The sequence below is a fragment of the Mustela nivalis genome (assembly GCF_964662115.1).
Source record: "Mustela nivalis genome assembly, chromosome: 5".
Taxonomy (NCBI): Eukaryota; Metazoa; Chordata; class Mammalia; order Carnivora; family Mustelidae; genus Mustela; species Mustela nivalis.
The window spans coordinates 132,483,465-132,500,743 of record NC_139024.1 but is presented as its reverse complement, the minus strand read 5'-3'; the positions used below and the strand labels follow the sequence as shown (position 1 = coordinate 132,500,743).

The 17,279-nt window shown below is 34.1% G+C and overlaps 1 protein-coding gene across 9 annotated transcripts in view; it reads left to right on the top strand.

Moving 5' to 3' along the window:
- Positions 1 to 17,279, top strand: part of EXOC2 (exocyst complex component 2) — a 262,914-nt gene that overhangs the window by 103,163 nt on the left and 142,472 nt on the right. For 8 of the 9 annotated variants that reach the window (XM_082732163.1, XM_082732164.1, XM_082732165.1 and 5 more), the window contains 4 exons: positions 5,648 to 5,793; positions 5,926 to 6,007; positions 6,795 to 6,897; positions 12,380 to 12,498. The exons of the other annotated variant lie outside the window; for it this stretch is intronic. In XM_082732163.1, coding sequence (XP_082588289.1) covers positions 5,648 to 5,793; positions 5,926 to 6,007; positions 6,795 to 6,897; positions 12,380 to 12,498 — 450 coding nt within the window. The remainder of the gene's footprint in view (positions 1 to 5,647; positions 5,794 to 5,925; positions 6,008 to 6,794; positions 6,898 to 12,379; positions 12,499 to 17,279) is intronic. 9 annotated transcript variants of the gene reach the window in all.

The following is a 17,279-nucleotide window of genomic DNA, read 5'->3' as shown; positions in this document are numbered from 1 at the left end:
GACTGGGTGATGGACATTGGGGAGGGTGTGTGATTTGGTGAGTGCTGTGAATTGTGTAAGACTGATGAATCACAAGCCTGTACCCCTGAAACAAATAATATATGTGAATTAAAAAAATATATTCTGCTATCTGCATAGAGAATGGATTAGGAGAGAATTAGACTAGAGATAAGAAGATTCATCAGATAGAAGTGCTGAGGACTTTTAACCAAAACAGGTAATGAAGGTAGAGTGAATGGCAAGATGAGAGATTTAAGGAGATGAGAAAGGCAGTGTTTGGTTACTAGTTTGCAGTGGTAAGTAGGAAGAAAGTAGTCAGTGATGACTTTCAGATTTCTGGCCTCAAGCAGAGCAAGAAGGAGCAGGTTTGGGGCCTGAGGAGAAGAGAAATAAGAAGAGAAATACTCAGTTCGATTCAAGTTTGAGATTCCTGAGGATTGTACCTATGAATATCTTTCTGGCTCTCACGATCTCCTAATTGTGTGTGTCACACTGAGCAAATTGAATGACCTATCTTTGTTTCAGTTGCTTGCACTATAAAATGGAGATAACAATAGTGACTATTTTAGGGTCATAAACAAGTTTAAGTGGATTAAGAAATAATACATCTTTTTGGAATAATTAAGAAGAACATAGGAGACTTACTAAGTTAAAAGAATAGCACCTAGCATAGAATAAGCATTGCATATAGTATGTATGTCTAGTATGTCTTTATGCTACCCACCAAAGCTTCCCAAAACTTTTTAGGTTATAAGGGATCCATAGAGGCTAAAATGGTTTTTCTTCCTCCACAGCATCCTCATTTTTTTCTTCCTCTTCCTCAGTTCTTGCCAAAGAAAAGTGAAGTGAGGGTCTGTGAGTTGATCATTAAAACCTTCATATTAAAGCTATCTACCTAGATTCACAATCCTATTCCTGTGCTCTGAGTCCCCTAAAGCTGACATGCTCGAGATTATCTCCCTCCTCAGCTCTGCTTCCAGGGTTCACTCAAAGGGAAATCCTAAGGGTTCCTCTTAGGAACTCAGTTGGTCCCGTAGGATGATGCTGGGATGTTACAAGGAATGCTCTCATGAGATCCCCTTAAAACAGCTAAGGCTGATTGAATTATCTTTGGGAGGGTTAAGAATAAGGAATTTCTTTGTGATGAGTATTCTTTTAAAAAAATATTATATGTTGAGGAAAGTATATGTAAAGATTAGTCTTTTTTGAAAATACATTATTATTGACTCATGCCATTTATTACATTCCCATGATTTATTTTAAAACTGGAAGTTTGCAGTTCTTGATCTCTTTGACCCATTTTGCTCCCAGCTTTCCTCCCCTCTGGCAACTACCAGTCCATTTTCTGTGTTGATGAGTCTGGGTTTTGTTTTGTTCTGTTTTGTTTTTTAGATTCCACAAGTAAGTGAAGTCATATGGTATTTATCTTTCTCTGTTTGACTTTTTTTCATTTAGCATAATGCCTTCAAAGTCCATCCTACTGCAAATGGCCAGATTTAATTCTTTTTATGGCTGAGTAGTATTCCTGTGTGTGTGTGTGTGTGTGTGTGTATTGTGTGTTTATGCATGCATGTGTCTTCTCTCAAGATTAGTCTTAAGCTAACTGACATCACAAGATATATATGATTTTGGAGTCACCAACATAGATATGGTATTTGAATTTAACAGGATTGAATGATTTGACCCAAATTGTATGTATAAAATTAGGAGAAGAAAGACAAGGTCTTAAACCACTAAGGAATATTGGAACCAACTTTGTAAAAAAGGAACTGACTTGGTGGTGTGCTGGTAAATGCTTAACAATTGGCATTCCAGAAAAGAAAAGAAAAGAAAAGAAAAAGAAAACTAACCTTAATATTAGCATTTCCAGTGTATAAATTTTCCTATCATGATTGATTTCAAGCTATCAACTTGAGATTACTGAATAGAATTTGAGGAAATGGGAATAGTTGGCTCTTGGGAGCAGTATGGAACTTTTTTCTCATTCCCAAGATTCTAGTTCTCTGTACTTTGGGTAGTGCTATAGAATTTCATTGTCAAGTATGGCTCTCTAAACAAGCATGAACTTTTGGTTATGATACTATTTGTGTAAAATCATGTTATAGATGGCAGCATATCTAGTCATTATCTGAAATCTGTTGAGAGAAACTAAGACACATAGGGTAGGTTTATTACGTCTCTGTAATCCTGGTTTTGTGTTTATTTTAAGTGTTTATTTTAAAGTTATTTTAAATTGTTGGGTACTTTTTGTTAGGTACCTAATCTCATTCAATTTACCTATTCCTGGAATAAATTGTGTTATGGTGTGTGTGTGTGTGTGTGTGTGTGTTGTGGGAGCAGTCCTTCCATTTACCTTTGTCACCAAACTCACATCAAGCAGAGAGTATAGGTTAAAAATCACTTCTGTCATCTACAGTCTCGGTGGCACTGAGGACCAATAGGGTCACTTCAAAATAAGAGAAAGTATAATGCTTACTTTAAATAAACATACTTGAAATTAGAAGATAATCATTAGTATTTAGAATTATACAACTAGTTTTTCTAGATGATAGGAGTTTCTGATACAATTAGTTTTTTTTCATTCTTAAGGATATAAGATCAATAGGGAGATATGAGTTTGACTAGTTAGTATGCAGTGTGATTGTGTCTTCTCTTCCCGTCTTTTTTTTTTTTCAGCTTTATTGAGATATAATTGACATGTAGCATTGTGCAAATGTAAGATATACATCAGGTTGATTTGCTACCCTTGTATCTTGGAATACCCTTAGCATTAGCTAACCTTAGCGTAAGCATAAGCTTACCTTAGCATTAGCTAACACCTTCGTCACATCACATAATTCTGTTTGTTTTTCGTGGTGGGGACATTTGAGATTTACTCTGAGCAGTTTTCAAGTATATGATGTATGTTGTTAACTATATTCACAACACTATGCACTAGATCCTCAGAATGTATTTATCTTCTTACTGGAAGTTTGTAGCCTTTGATCAACATCTCTGCATCTCCCAACTCTCCCACCATTCCTCCCTGTTTCTATGACTTGAGGTTTTTTTGTTTTGGGGTTTTTTTTTTAGATTTCGTGTTTGCATGATACCATGTAGTTTTTGTCTGTCTCTGACTTATTTCACTTAGCATAATACCCTAAAGGTTTATCATGGTCTTCTTACACTGAGAAAAATTTTATAGCTCTTGTTAACCTGACTATGACAGTGGCAGCTCATTGTCTTTATAGCAGCCTTGCTCTTCGTGCTTGCTGTGCATCTGTAACTGAGACCATGATAGTCACAGTCCTATGAGCTAGGGGTGTTGTGACACCCCTCGTGAGAAGAAATGACCAACTTTCAGGTCTAGAGTTGCCCAAGGCAGGATTGGTTCTGCAACCTGTAAGACGTAAGTCATTAGGTCTTTAGTCAATAGTTTTTCACTATTGTTCTGCGAGTACACACTGGTTGTTCAAATTCCTGCCAGTGGCCCTAAAATTGGATGTTCTCAATGTGAGAAGGTGAAGTAAAGATGTGGATAGATTGGTATGTGGGGAAAATTGTTCTTGGGAGACATGAACAATGTCTGACTGATGGATTATCTGTAATGTCTCTTCATGTGTGAACACCACCACTGAGTTTAGTGATTTTGTTTTTCTTAATAGTTAGCCCTACAGAATAAAGACATTAAATGCATTTTGTGAGCTGTTGGTGATTTTTATCTGCTTAGTTTCACTGCTTTCATTTATTTTATTATTGATATAATCATGCAGTTATCAAAGAGCTATAAACTCCCAAAATTTTATTGTGAATGTGGTATAATTCATAACACAATAACAATTTATGGATAGACATTATTTATAAATTAAAATTATGACTTCATAGCGTATTTCTCTATGTGCATGTTAAAATTCTCCATATATACATTTCTGTATTTATTTCTGCCTATAAATTTTTCTCTATAAAATTTTTTATGTTATTTTATTTATTTATTTGACAGAGAAGATCACAAGTAGGCAGAGAGGCAGGCGGGAAACAGGTTCCCTGCTGAGCAGAGAGCCCGATGTGGGGCTCAGTCCCAGGACCCTGATATCATGACCTGAGCTGAAAGCAGAGGCTTTAACCCACTGAGCCACTCAGGCGCCCTCTCTATAAATTTTTTTTTTAAAGTTTATTTAAATAATAAGTGAATTTTCTATGCACACTTGTTTTTGTACTTTCTAGGGGAGTTAAAATTATTAGTTGGTACTTCTTTCTTACCTTTAAAATACAGTGAGCAAAGTCTACTATTGAATATTTACACTTTTGTCCTGAATTCTTTCATTGTGCAAAAAAAAAGTGCTTGGGAATTTAACATCCACAGCCCACATATAAGTAATCAACTGTTTAAAAATTTTTAGTGACATTTACATATTCTTTCACTTATGAAGCCTCAAAGGCAAAAAGTTTATATTTTTAAATGATAAACAAACATGTAATTTTCTGTGAAGAAAAATGTTTTAACCCTAATCAGATTTCAAATACTACATTTAGCCACCATTATGTGGTTTGGTGGGAAGTAGGGAATATATTTTTTATCATCTTATAGAGATTTAGTATTCTGCTTTTGAAAGCATGTGGTGAAAACAGCTATCTTGACAAAGTTTTTCTATTAGGCCTTTAAAATTTCAACAATTTAAACATTATTTAGATAAAACAATTATGTTACAAAGGCAACTTTTAACATGATCAGGCCACCCACAGTGGAGACTAGAGAATATGGCATGAAAGCCACCCAGTGAGACTGAGGTAATTTTTTCATCTTTGCTTAAAGTATACTCAGTAGACCAGATAATGTAGAAACTTTTTATGAGCAGCGATCAAACAGCCAAAAACAGTTATTCTTTTTCCCCTCTTTTCTTGTGGCTAATTAAAAATATTTGACAAGTTGAAAAAGTTAAACTTTGTAGCCAGTAAATTTTGCTTTAGATAAAGCAATTTTTTCATTATAGTGATTTGTATAGTTTGAAGTATTTTAGGTTAAAAAATATACATATATATATAAAATATTATGTTATATTATATATATATATATAATATCCAGTGTGTATAAATTGAATTAGCTGATGTAAGAAGAAAATATTCATTAATGATATGTTAAAATTTGTCATTTAAGTTGCTTATGTAATTATTTGTGCATGTTGCATAAACAGATAATTTTACCAAGAAATAGAATTAGTTCAAAAATACTTCTTTTGAACAACTTTCCTGAAAAATAATTGTTTTTCTTGTTTTAGTACCATATAGTGCAGGTATTAAATCCGGAGAATTTAATTCGTGTGGTTATGTGTACCTATGTGTATATGTGTGTGTTTTAACCTATTATCTGAACTAATGAAGTAATCTAAGGACCTATAATTGCTATACAATTTAAGAAGAGTAGCTAAAATAAATGTAGGTTCACATTAGCAGTTTTATTTGGGCCTGGTAAATATGATTATTTTTAATTGGATACTATTTTTAACATATGAAAAAACTTAGTGGGCAGAGTAGAAGTGTATTTTAGAAAACCGTAAAAGATCTCCAAAACAGCTAACTTATAAAAAAGTCTATTGAGTTTTAATGTAAAGCTACAATAGCAGCCTATCATTTTGTTTTATTTAAGCTTTTTTTGGTCTTTTTAAAATAGGAGCAAGTAATACTGCGGACACATTATTTCAAGAAGTATTAGGTCGAAAGGACAAGGCAGATTCCACTAGAAATGCACTCAATGTACTTCAGCGATTTAAGTTTCTCTTCAACCTTCCTTTAAATATTGAAAGGAATATTCAAAAGGTAGAGTACATATTTATGTACCCATGGTAATGATGTCATAAATTTTAAAGAGTTACTTTTTTAAAAAAATCTTAATCAAATGCATGCATGATACTTTACTGACAGTCTCCAAAATGTTTCTTTATTTTAAAGGGTGATTATGATGTGGTTATTAATGACTATGAAAAGGCCAAGTCACTCTTTGGGAAAACGGAGGTACAAGTTTTCAAAAAATGTAAGATATGTTTATTACTTTTAGGTCTCCTACTTTCTTTTTACAGGAAGAATGTAGAATGTATTCTGCAAAGAAAGTTATGTGCATTTTAATTTTTGTTTATATGGTGCTCTTTTAAAAATGTGAAACATTACTTCAAAAATAACATGGCTTTTCTTACCAAAATTTAGAGAAAATGAAAAACCGTGACTATAGGATAGGTTTAGGATAGGTTAGTCTTGGACATTCTTTGCCTTTTGTTAACTGTGATGATAGTAAAAAAATATTTTTTACTGGAAAGAATCAATTATGGATATTTTATAGAGATGGAAACTTATGTTTTAATCTTCTCTCTTCAGAAAAGCCATTGTTAATGAATTCTAATCTTATTTTAAAGTGAACTGAACAACTGTTGAAATTATCTTGAATGCAGGAGTTATAGAAAATAAGAAAAGCCTAAAATGTCATGTGGTAAGGCCTTATAACAAAGAGAAATATCATAGGGCTTTAATAAATTCCTAAATGAAATCCATAAGGATTCAGAAAACTTAATTGCATTTCTTTATTGTGATACACTTACATGCAGTGAAATGCACAGACCTTACATATTCAGAAAAGTGAGTTTGACAAATACACACACCCACATAATCCACACCATGGACAGAATGTATTTGTCACTCCAGAAAGTTCCCTTGTGCCTCTTCTTAGTCAACCCTTGTCCCCCAAGGCAATCACTGTTCTGCTTCCCATAATTTGATTTTGAGTTTCCATCCTTTAAATCTTATATGTTCTTTCCTTTATAAAATAGATTACGCTGAAGTAGAAACACGGATTGAAGCTTTAAGAGAATTACTTCTGGCTAAATTGCTTGAGACACCATCGACTTTACATGACCAAAAACGTTACATAAGGTAAACCCTCAAGAATTTTGATAAATCATATGTATCTGTGTAATACTAGATACATCATCTAACTCTTAAAACTAATTTAGGGGAAATTAGAAAATTGATGAAATGGTGAGAGCGAAGACAAATAGAAATTTACAAGTATCTGCTATGGGACACCAACGTTCTTTTGTATATTAAATTTAGGAGTACTCAAGGCAAGAAAATTCTGCTCATTGTTTGGTAATTTCTTCCTCCTCAATAATGGCTTACCTAAGCCAGTAGGACAGTGTAGGTGTTGTACTCTGTGGGTACCCATAGACCACAAGGCAGGGGCTCCCTCTATGGTTTAGAGTACAGCATTGTCATTCTGGGTAGGAAATTGTTTATGCCACAGAAGTGGGCCATGGCTCAGTGGTGGAGAAATTTTTGAAAGGTTTTAGTATTAAAAATAAAAAATAAATTTTAAAAATTGCAATAATATAAAAAGTGATGGATACCATGGTATGATGAGAAGGCCTTAGAAGGAAGCAGTATAGCATAATGTAAATGAGTAAGCTAGTTGTTCCACTTGCATTCTCTTTTCAGTTTCTTCATCTGTGAAATGACGTGATAACTATCTGTATCTTGGGGTAGTTGCAAGCATAATCAAGAATACATTTAAGGATTAAATATAGCACCTGGCATATAAGTAGTCAATAAATTGTGTATATATCATGTTTATACCAGGATTTGGAGACAAAGCATATAAGTTAGAGGCTTTTTATATCTGTGATTTAAAATTAAAAATATTAACATTATTTTCTGCTGGCATATTTTGAATGTGGCCTTTATTCTCAGAATAAGCTATATTTTCCAAACTTAATGCCCTCTCTAATTAGTGAAGTTTATTGAATATTCAGTACTTATAAAAATAATAAAATGACTGTATATATTTTTGCATTTAGCTGTCATCACCGTATGACCATTGAAAATAATTTCCAGGTATGAAAAGAAGGTCTAGCCTGAAAGCTGCTAAGTTTGCCATCGGGAAGGAGACAATGGTCCACACTCAGACCTGTGGTCTTGGTGACTTAGGAGAAGAGTAGCAGCATGAGCCCTTGTCATTGTCATAACATTTGTGTTACTGAAAAGGAAAGGGACAGGAGGCTTTAAAAGGGGAGTGGAGAGAACTAACATTGATTGCTGCCACTACCAGGAGTCTGTAGTACATTCAGACATCATGCTAGATACTCTGTGTACGCCATTTCTAATCCTCACAGCTGCCTTGCAGGGGTATATGTCTGATACTTATAATATAGGTGAGGAGACTGAGCCTCAGACTTCATTTTTGCTCAGTGCACATAGCTAGGAGTAGGACTCACTCATGTTTGTGCTTTCAAAGCCTATCTTTGATTTTCTCTAAGCCATCTCCATAGGAAAGAATGTATTTGTGGGATTTTTTCTGGCTTGTAGAATCATGGAAATTTAAAGCTAGAAATAAACTACATGTTAGTTTTCCATCTGCTTTTTCTTTTCTTTACTTTTCTTTCTTTCTTTCTTTCTTTTTTTTTTTTTAAACATATAAAGAAATAGAGTTCCAAGGAGGTTAATCCTCTCCTGTCCAGGGATACACAGCTGATTAGTATATTATTATCTGTGTTCCACTGTGTGACTTAATTGAGCTTTGTATTTATTTACCTATTTATATTTATGCTATTAAATTTGCCAGTAGTAGTATGTTAATCCTTATTGAATGTATGATTTCTTTATTTAGTGAATTACCATTTATATAGATAACTAATATATAGTTCTTATGACTAGTGAAGATATTAAAAAAGATTTTTTGAATGGCCTATTTAGGTGCTTTTTTCCTGTCATTTTAAAGGGAAGAGAACAAGCATTTCAACAAGAATATCAAGTAGTTTACTTATTTTGTAATCATTATTCTATTTTTGATGCTTTGAGAAGACATTGAGCAATTAATTTTATTATCCTTTTAAATTTTTAGTTATTAATAAGAAAAACAACGTCACAACAAGGTCAGATATGTTAGACTTTGGAATCTGGCAGTAGGTATTATGAGCCTCAAGTAGGGAAGGAGACCGCTTTATCATCAGCAAAGTATATCTTTATTGGTTCTCTTCCATTGAAGTTATGCGTGGTGTGATTGAAAATCAAATTACTACTGTATTGTTTCACTTTGGTTGACTGTCTTGTCTAACTAAACATTTTGGATTATTCTTACTCTCCTTACTATAGCTTTCCTGAGAGGCGAAGTTATTTCATATGCTTCTTTCCATATGAGTGTAATCCTATCCCTGGTAATTGTTAAAAATCACGTCAGAATATGGCTAAAAAGTATAAGGCTTAAGTTTTAAAATATTGAGCATGTGTGGCGCCTGGGTGGCTCAGTGGACTAAGCTGCTGCCTTTGGCTCAGGTCATGATCTCAGGTTCTTGGGATCGAGTCCCGCATCTGCCTCAGCATCCCTGCTGAGCAGGAAGCCTGCTTCCCCCTCTCTCTCTGCCTGACTCTCTGTCAAATAAATAAATAAAATCTTTTAAAAAAAATACTGAGCATGTGCTCATCATAACTATAATTAGCATTCTTTACATTTCCCCTCTAAAAAAAGCTGTCAAATTTCTTTGATAATGCAGTTTTAGAAGAAATAGTAACATGTACCATATTTTAAACAAAAATCTTTGAAATGAAATTGCAGTTGACTGTTGAACAGTGTGGGGTTTGGGGCACTCTCTGCCCAGTCAAAAATCCATGTGTAACTTGATTCCTCTGAAACTTAACTACTAATAACCTAATGCTGACTAGAAGCCTTATCAATAATGTAAATAGCTGATTAACACATTTTGTATGTTGTATGTGTTACATACATACATACATACATACATATATGTATGTGTGTATATATATATTATATCTATTATATATATATGCTATTCTTAAAATAAGCCAGAGAAAAGAAAATGTTTTGAAGAGAATCATAGAGAAGAGAAAATACATTTACAATAGAGTACTGTAAAAAATCTACATATAAGTGGACCTGCACAGTTCAAACCCATGTCGTTAAAGGGTCAGTTGTCCTTTGTTAAACTACATACTAAAAAAAAAGAAGAAATTTATTGGATTAAGTCATTTAACCAAGGAGAAGCCTACCCATAAGTTGTACTTTTGAATCTTCTTTCCACTGTAGAATTTCCAAAAGAACACATTTATCTTTCTTTATGAAATTCTTTTAATGTAATACCCATTAATAAGATTATATAAGGGATTATTTTAAATTTTGCAAGTCACCTAGTCACCATGTAAAAGATTATGTGATTTTTAAAATTATTAAAAGAGTTTAATTATTTCTCTTATAATGGACCATTTGTATTCCTATTCAGTAGTTTAAAATTAAAAGGAAGCAGCTTTCCGAAGAGTATTCCTGTAGTTTACTACCAACACTAAATCTGAGGATGTTATATGACTGAAAGTGTTAGGAGAGAGTATTGTAGAAGTATTTGGAGGCAAAATAAACTTATCTAAGGAGAATGCTAAGATAAATTATTCCCAACAAGAAAGAATAAAATGTGTTTTTTGCAAAGAAATGACACCGTGTACTATTTATCATAGTTATATTCCAGATGAAAAAAGCCCTTTGTGAGAGGAAGAATCATATTAGTTTGCAATATTTGTGCCAGGCTAAATGTATTTTGTTAGACTGTAGTTTTATTCTTGGGGTGTTGTTAATTGATTTGTCCCTTTCTCAACACAGATACAGTCTATTTGCAGCCTGTAATTAGAGAGTCAGGGAGGGGTAGAAGGGCCAGCTCTTTGGCTGACTTTGAGGCATCTTTGTACAGTGGGAACCCCCCCCCATTTAAGGGGCCTGTTTGCCGGATGATCAAATGCCCAGCTCTGCTCAGAGCCGAGGCTGTCTGCATTAGCTTGTAAAAGGTCAAGGCGTATAGTTCCTAAATGTGATGTACGATGTCTCAACAGGTTATTTATTGCTAACTTATTACAAAATGTTTCTCCTCTAATTAATTGCTAATTGAGATGTCTGTAAGTAAGGAAATACCTAGTACTGGAGGAACGTGGGAGAGAAGCATCTAGTGTATCCCTCAGTGGTTAGAGTTTGGCTAGAGGTCGCAGCCATTAATTAAAATTTTATCATTGAACAAAAATCTTTAACCACAATACAACAGACAGCTTATGGTTTAAGAACAATTTCAAGACAGTAAATTAAGCTTTTGGAGTTGATTTAATTAAATTTAATGTATTGCAGTAGTCCCTCCTTATCTGGATTCATTTGCATGGTTTCAGTTAGTGTAGTGCACTGAGGTCTGGAAGCAGATGATCCTCCTTCTGAAGTACAGTCAGAAGGTCAGAAGTAGCTTAGTGCTGCATATCAGTGCCTCCATCATTCTCCTCACTTTGTCTCATCATATAGGCATTTTATCATCTCACATCATCCCAGGGATAAGTATAGTATAGTAAGATATTTTGAGGGAGAAGACCACACATAACTTTTACTCTGATACATTATATGTTGTAATTGTTCTGTTTTTTGTTAATTGTTGTTAATCTCTTATGTGCCTAATTATAAATTAAACTTTATCATAGGTATGTATGTATAGGAAAAAGCAGTATATGTAGGGTTTAGTACTATCTGTAGTTTAACGCATCCCCCAAGGATCTTGGATTATATTCCATATGGGTAAGGGGACTACTGTATGTTTATATATTTTGTGATGGCCAAATCTTGAATAATATGTGTCATAAATTTTTCAACTGAAATATACTTTAATTTTCAATCCGGGTTTGGATATTTTATATACAGAGACGACTTTGAGTATTTCAAAAACTATTTTAAAAACTGCCCATCTATACTATATTTTCTAAATAAATATATTTTCTAGAGAAAAATGCTCATCTACACTGTATTTTCTAAAGAAATATTTTCTTAGGAAAATAGAGTTCAGATGTTAGAGGTAAGTGCTTATTGTCACCATCTCTCTTTATGTAATAAAATAGCATGTTAGATTGCAACGAAAATAATGTCACACTGCCATCTAGGGGCCATTTTTCAAATCAGAAAGCAATGAAAAACATTTGAAATTTAAAAACTATTCACTAGGTGTCCTCTGCTGGCTTCCACTTGCATTTTCTGTAATAACTGAGAACTAAGTATGGAAACACTCTGAACTGAATGTAGATTTCAAGATAAGTTCTCACTAAGGATTTAGGATCATTGCAAGTTGTCTCTGTCTTTTTGGTTGTCTTTGTATAAAGTTCTTATTTTTAAAAAATACAGTTTTATTGTTAATTGCATAAAAAGAAATTTGAATATTATTTCATTTAGAATTAAGTATTGAAGACTAATGTTGACAAGTGCTTTACTAATTGATAATATTTTAGGTTTTCTTAAAAAAAGAGTAATGATTTAATAGTATACTAGCTTTTCTTTTGTCCCTTATTCATGGCTCTACAGAAGCCTCCTTGGTCAAACTTGGCCTTGCTTTTTCAGGTACCTGTCTGACCTTCATGCACCAGGTGACCCTGCTTGGCAATGTATTGGCGCCCAACACAGGTGGATCCTTCAGCTCATGCACAGCTGCAAAGAGGGATATATACAAGATTTGAAAGGCAAGGCTGCTTCTCTTCTAGTGCATTATGCCATTCCTTATTATCAATTTAATACATTTTGGAAATGCTTAATGATTAAGGGAATGATTAATTAATTTTCTTGATATCTGTACTTGTTTTTTGTTTTGTTTTTGTTTTTGCCCCTGGTTAGCATTATACCTGAGTGAATAACAGGGAGGGATGAAAACTCTCTTGATATCCCTATTTTTATGGTCAACAGCCAGTATTGACAAAGGTTTGATTTAAGGAATAGTTAAACTTCTATGGGAAATAACGTGATGTAGAAATATTAGTCTTTAATAAATAGTAGTAGTCCATTCACTATTCATCAAATATATGTTGAGCTCTGCCATGTGCCAGGCATTGTGCCAAGTACAGAAGGACAGCTGTGAATAAAACAGACACGGTCCCTGCGCTCACAGTATTAAACACTTAACTCACCAAATACAAGGTTGTTGACAAGCGATACAAAGAAAAATCACAATATTCTGAAGGAGTAAAACTGAGGAGCATACTTTAGATGGTCCATTTGGGAAGGTGTCTCAGAGAAGCCTCCTTGTTCACTAAGAGCTAGAAGAATGAGAAGTAGCCTGCTGGGATGATTTTAGTCTGAAAAAGGAAAGGCTGTGAAATAAGTTTAAAGGAAGAAGTTGCAGGTGCATTCACATGCAGGTTTATCAACTTCTTTTTGTAAAATTCTATCATCCCACAGATATTGAATGTATTCAATGTCTGCTGTGCTGTGTGTTGGCCTCTATTGGATGCTAAGGATTCAGTAGTTAGTCTGGCAGATGGGCCTGGCTCACTCAATACTTATAAAATAGCCAGGGGTGGGGGGATGTGGGGAGGAGATAGACAAGAAAAGTAGAATGGACTAGTAGAATACAGTGTTACTTTCTAAGCCCGAGAAGTTCTTCCTACCTTGGAACACTTAGGAACAGCATCCAATTCAGAGTTTTGAGGCCACAGAAGTGACATTCCAAGATCTGAAGAATATCTGTATTGGCCAGTTGAAATAGAGGAGAGGAAAAGGAAAGAGGTAAAGACCATTCCAGGAAGAGAAAATAGAATGTGCACAAGACCTCAAGCAAGAGATGTCCCCTGAATTCTCTGTGGCTGGAGTTTAGTGCACAAAATGGCAAGAGTGGAGGCTAGAGTTAGGTGGTGTCAGGTCTTGTGTGGACTTTGTTAGCCCTTTCAAGGGCTTTGGACTTGATCCAGAGGACATTGGGGTGACCATTAAGGATATGAAGTGGAGGAAAGATCCATTGAGACTTATTTAAGAGACAGCTCTGGCGGGGAGCAAGACTGGAACAGTACAGCTGGTTAAGAGGCTGCTATGGTGATTCAGACATATCTCCTCCCATGAGGTGGAAGATGTGGAGAAAGAGACAGATTGAAGAGTTATTCAGAAATTAGAGTTGATAGTACTTGGTGATTAAAGAAGGAAGAGGGGATTAAGGGGAAGAGGGGATTTCCAGATACCTGACCTCAGCAACTAGTTATGATGATGGCACCATTGAGTTAGGGAGGCTAGCAGAGAAAAACATTTTTTTCCTTTTGTTTGGACAGATTGATTAGGCATTGTCTGGCATGCAAGGGAAGATACCCTATAGGTACTTTGGATTTAAAGAGCAGGAGATTTGGATGTGATTTGTGTGTAGATGGTCCCTGGAAGTTGATGCATTCACCCAAGAAGATGAAAAAAGGAAAAAATTTAGTACAGAATCCTGGGGAATGATATTTACAGGCCTAAGAGAAGGGAAGCCTACAAGAGATGAAGAAGTATTGGTCTGCTGGGCTAAGGGGAAAACAGGGGTTATAATGTCACAAAACCACAGAGGAGAAGAGTGATCAGCAAGTGTTTTAAGATGAAGAATAAGATGAATAGATGTCCTTTAGATTTAGCACAGAGGCTATTGTTGGTGACCTCGGTAAGTACAGTTTCAGTGCCATGAGATGTCAAATAGAATATATAAAATAAGAAATAGAGATACTTACAAGACAAAGTTTCCAGGAGGAATAAGTGAGGCAACATAAGAACAGTCCTGGAACAGAAGGGAGTACAATGGAGAGGTTACCATTATTTATTTATAGCATAGTTTTGTCTGGCTTGGTTTTGAGGACTTTCCAGCTGTGATTTTGTTTTTTCCTAGTCTTGATATTCAGGAAAATCCAAAATCTCTTTATTCATGCTACATCAAAATTCCTGTTAATGTCATTAATTATTTTATAGTTTTAGCAGGTGAAAATGACCTCAAATGACATACATAGTCTGTAGTCTTTAGGGATATTTAGAGGGCCTTACATATTTGTTTATTGAGTGTTCATTATTAGCCAGGATTCCCTTAACCACCCATCAGAATCCCCTGGGTGTTTTTAAAGACTGTCAATTCCTGGCCTTCACTTTATGCCTACTGATCGTTTTAGAATCTCTAGGTCCAGGCATCAGTATTTGCTAAAGCTTCAGGTGATCTAGGAGCAGTCTGGATTCATAATCTGGGCACTATATGCTGTGCTAGGGACTGGAAGTACAGTGGTCAGCAGGATGGACATGATCTGTGACCTCTTAGAGCTTGTAATCTATTGGGGAGGACATTAATTTTAAGAGTTACATAGGTATATTTAAAAAAGTACCATGAAGTAGAGCATAAAGAATTCTACTCCAGTCTATTTAGGGGGAGGTCCAAGGAAGTTTTCTATAAGAAGTGGTATTTCCATTGAACCTAAATGATAAATATCAGTTATCCAGATAAAGAGGCATGAAGTAGCCCAGATTCCGAGAAGGTGCTCAGTAAATGTCACCCTATTCCTTACTTCACAAAGTAGGTTAATAAGTATGGTAATGATATTCTCCAGATACAAAGAAGACAATTGGTCTAACAAAGATCTTCCTACTTAGGTTAAGAAGAGACAATCTGACCATATAGTTTGGTTATGAAAATATTTGAATTTTTGGGATATGTATAATTTATGAAGACAACATATAAACTATTTGAAATTGGAAAAGTACCATGAAATTTCATATATCTTATAGTCACATCCATAACAGAAATATCTGATAACCAATATTCCATTGCCAAAGGTATGAATCTTTCTTGAAGATAAATGGACACATGCTTTTACCTGAATGATTCCTTCCCTTCCATCTTGGTGTTATATATTGCTATATGTAATCATCCAAAACTATTTAAAATGAGTATGTCTGAAAATAAATTGATTAAAAATAAATTGATAGTTTATGTGTAATTGGAGCCCTATCTTTTTAATTTACTGGCCACGTTTGTTGCAGAACTTGCTCATCACTTAAGAAATCATGAAAAGAATATATTTTTTAGTGATGAGCTTTACTTATTTTTATAAGTTGGTCTTTTTGATTAGGAATAAAAACATAACAATTAACAGCTCTTTGAATTTAATCTGCAGGTTTCATAACAGTACAATGTAAATTTCCTGAATATATTAGTTACATATTCATAGATTATTTTTATTTTTTTTCAACATTCAGAAGAACATCCTTTTTTTTTTATTTTCAGCAAATACTAGTATAAACAGCATAGATAATCCAAACAGAGAGAGCCTTTTAATTGGAAAATTGGTGTGTTCTTTGAGCTCATATCGGGATGAGTTTTTATGATTTTATTTTGAAGAATTCCAAATAAATATGATAAGATAACCTCCCATGTACTTAATCTAGTTTCAATTGTTATCAATTATAGCTCATCTGATTTTATTTGTACCCTTACCTGCTTCTTACCTTCCCTCACCCTGAATTACTTTTGAAGCAGGTCACATTATTTTATAATTATTTCAATATGTAATTTTTAGAGATAAAAATGCTTTTTAAAGACTGTAACCAAAATGTCATTATCATTACCTAAAAGTTATTAATAATTTCTTAATGTCAAATGGTTATTTTTCAGAATTCAGGAACTGTTTATCATCTCCAAGAATCTTTCTAAGTGCATTGATACCAAGGCTTTTTAACTTATACTCAGTACAGAGGCAAATGACAGGAAATGTGGCTTGAATATAGATTGAACTGAGCATGTTTCCTCTAATGGAAAAGTAAACTATGGCCCAATGTAGCCAGTTTGCACTTAGTTACTCTTCAGGTTGTTTTCATTAATGCCTATGTATACAGGTCATTGGACACATGTTAGCTCTTTAATATACACTTGCTACATTTACACAGGTAATGTAATCATATATAGTATAGGTATGTGTATGTTTGGATATATTTATATAGAATATTTGTTTTAATTAGAAGTTTGATGGAAATAAGCTGGTTGTTCATGATGGACTCTCAGCTGATATTTGAGTGCCTATATATACTATAAGTGTAAAGTAATATGGGATAGGTCTTCTAAATATCATTTGGATTTTTATTGGATATCTTCTTATAGTTATCTCATTTTAGAAATGGGGAAAAAACCTGGGATATGGTCTAGTTCAATTGATGCCTTTAGACCTATTGTGCATGTGAAGAAGGTATCTCAGAGAGTGATAACCCAGCTTTCTCTTGACCTAAATAGGGGCAGAAGAAGTGAATGGTTCAGATTTCTCCCCAACTGTGCTCTGGACAAGTGAGGTTCTTTGTGTTCTATTTTAGGAGCAAATATTTCATGAAACAGGATTTCTGAACATGATGTACATGATGAAGACAGTGCCTGTATTTCATCAGGCACTTCATTATGAAGTTCCATTGCTTTTATTCAGGTAGTCTTAGGATCCTATTTTCTTTCTTTTTCTTTTTTTAAAATTTTTTATTTTTTCAGCGT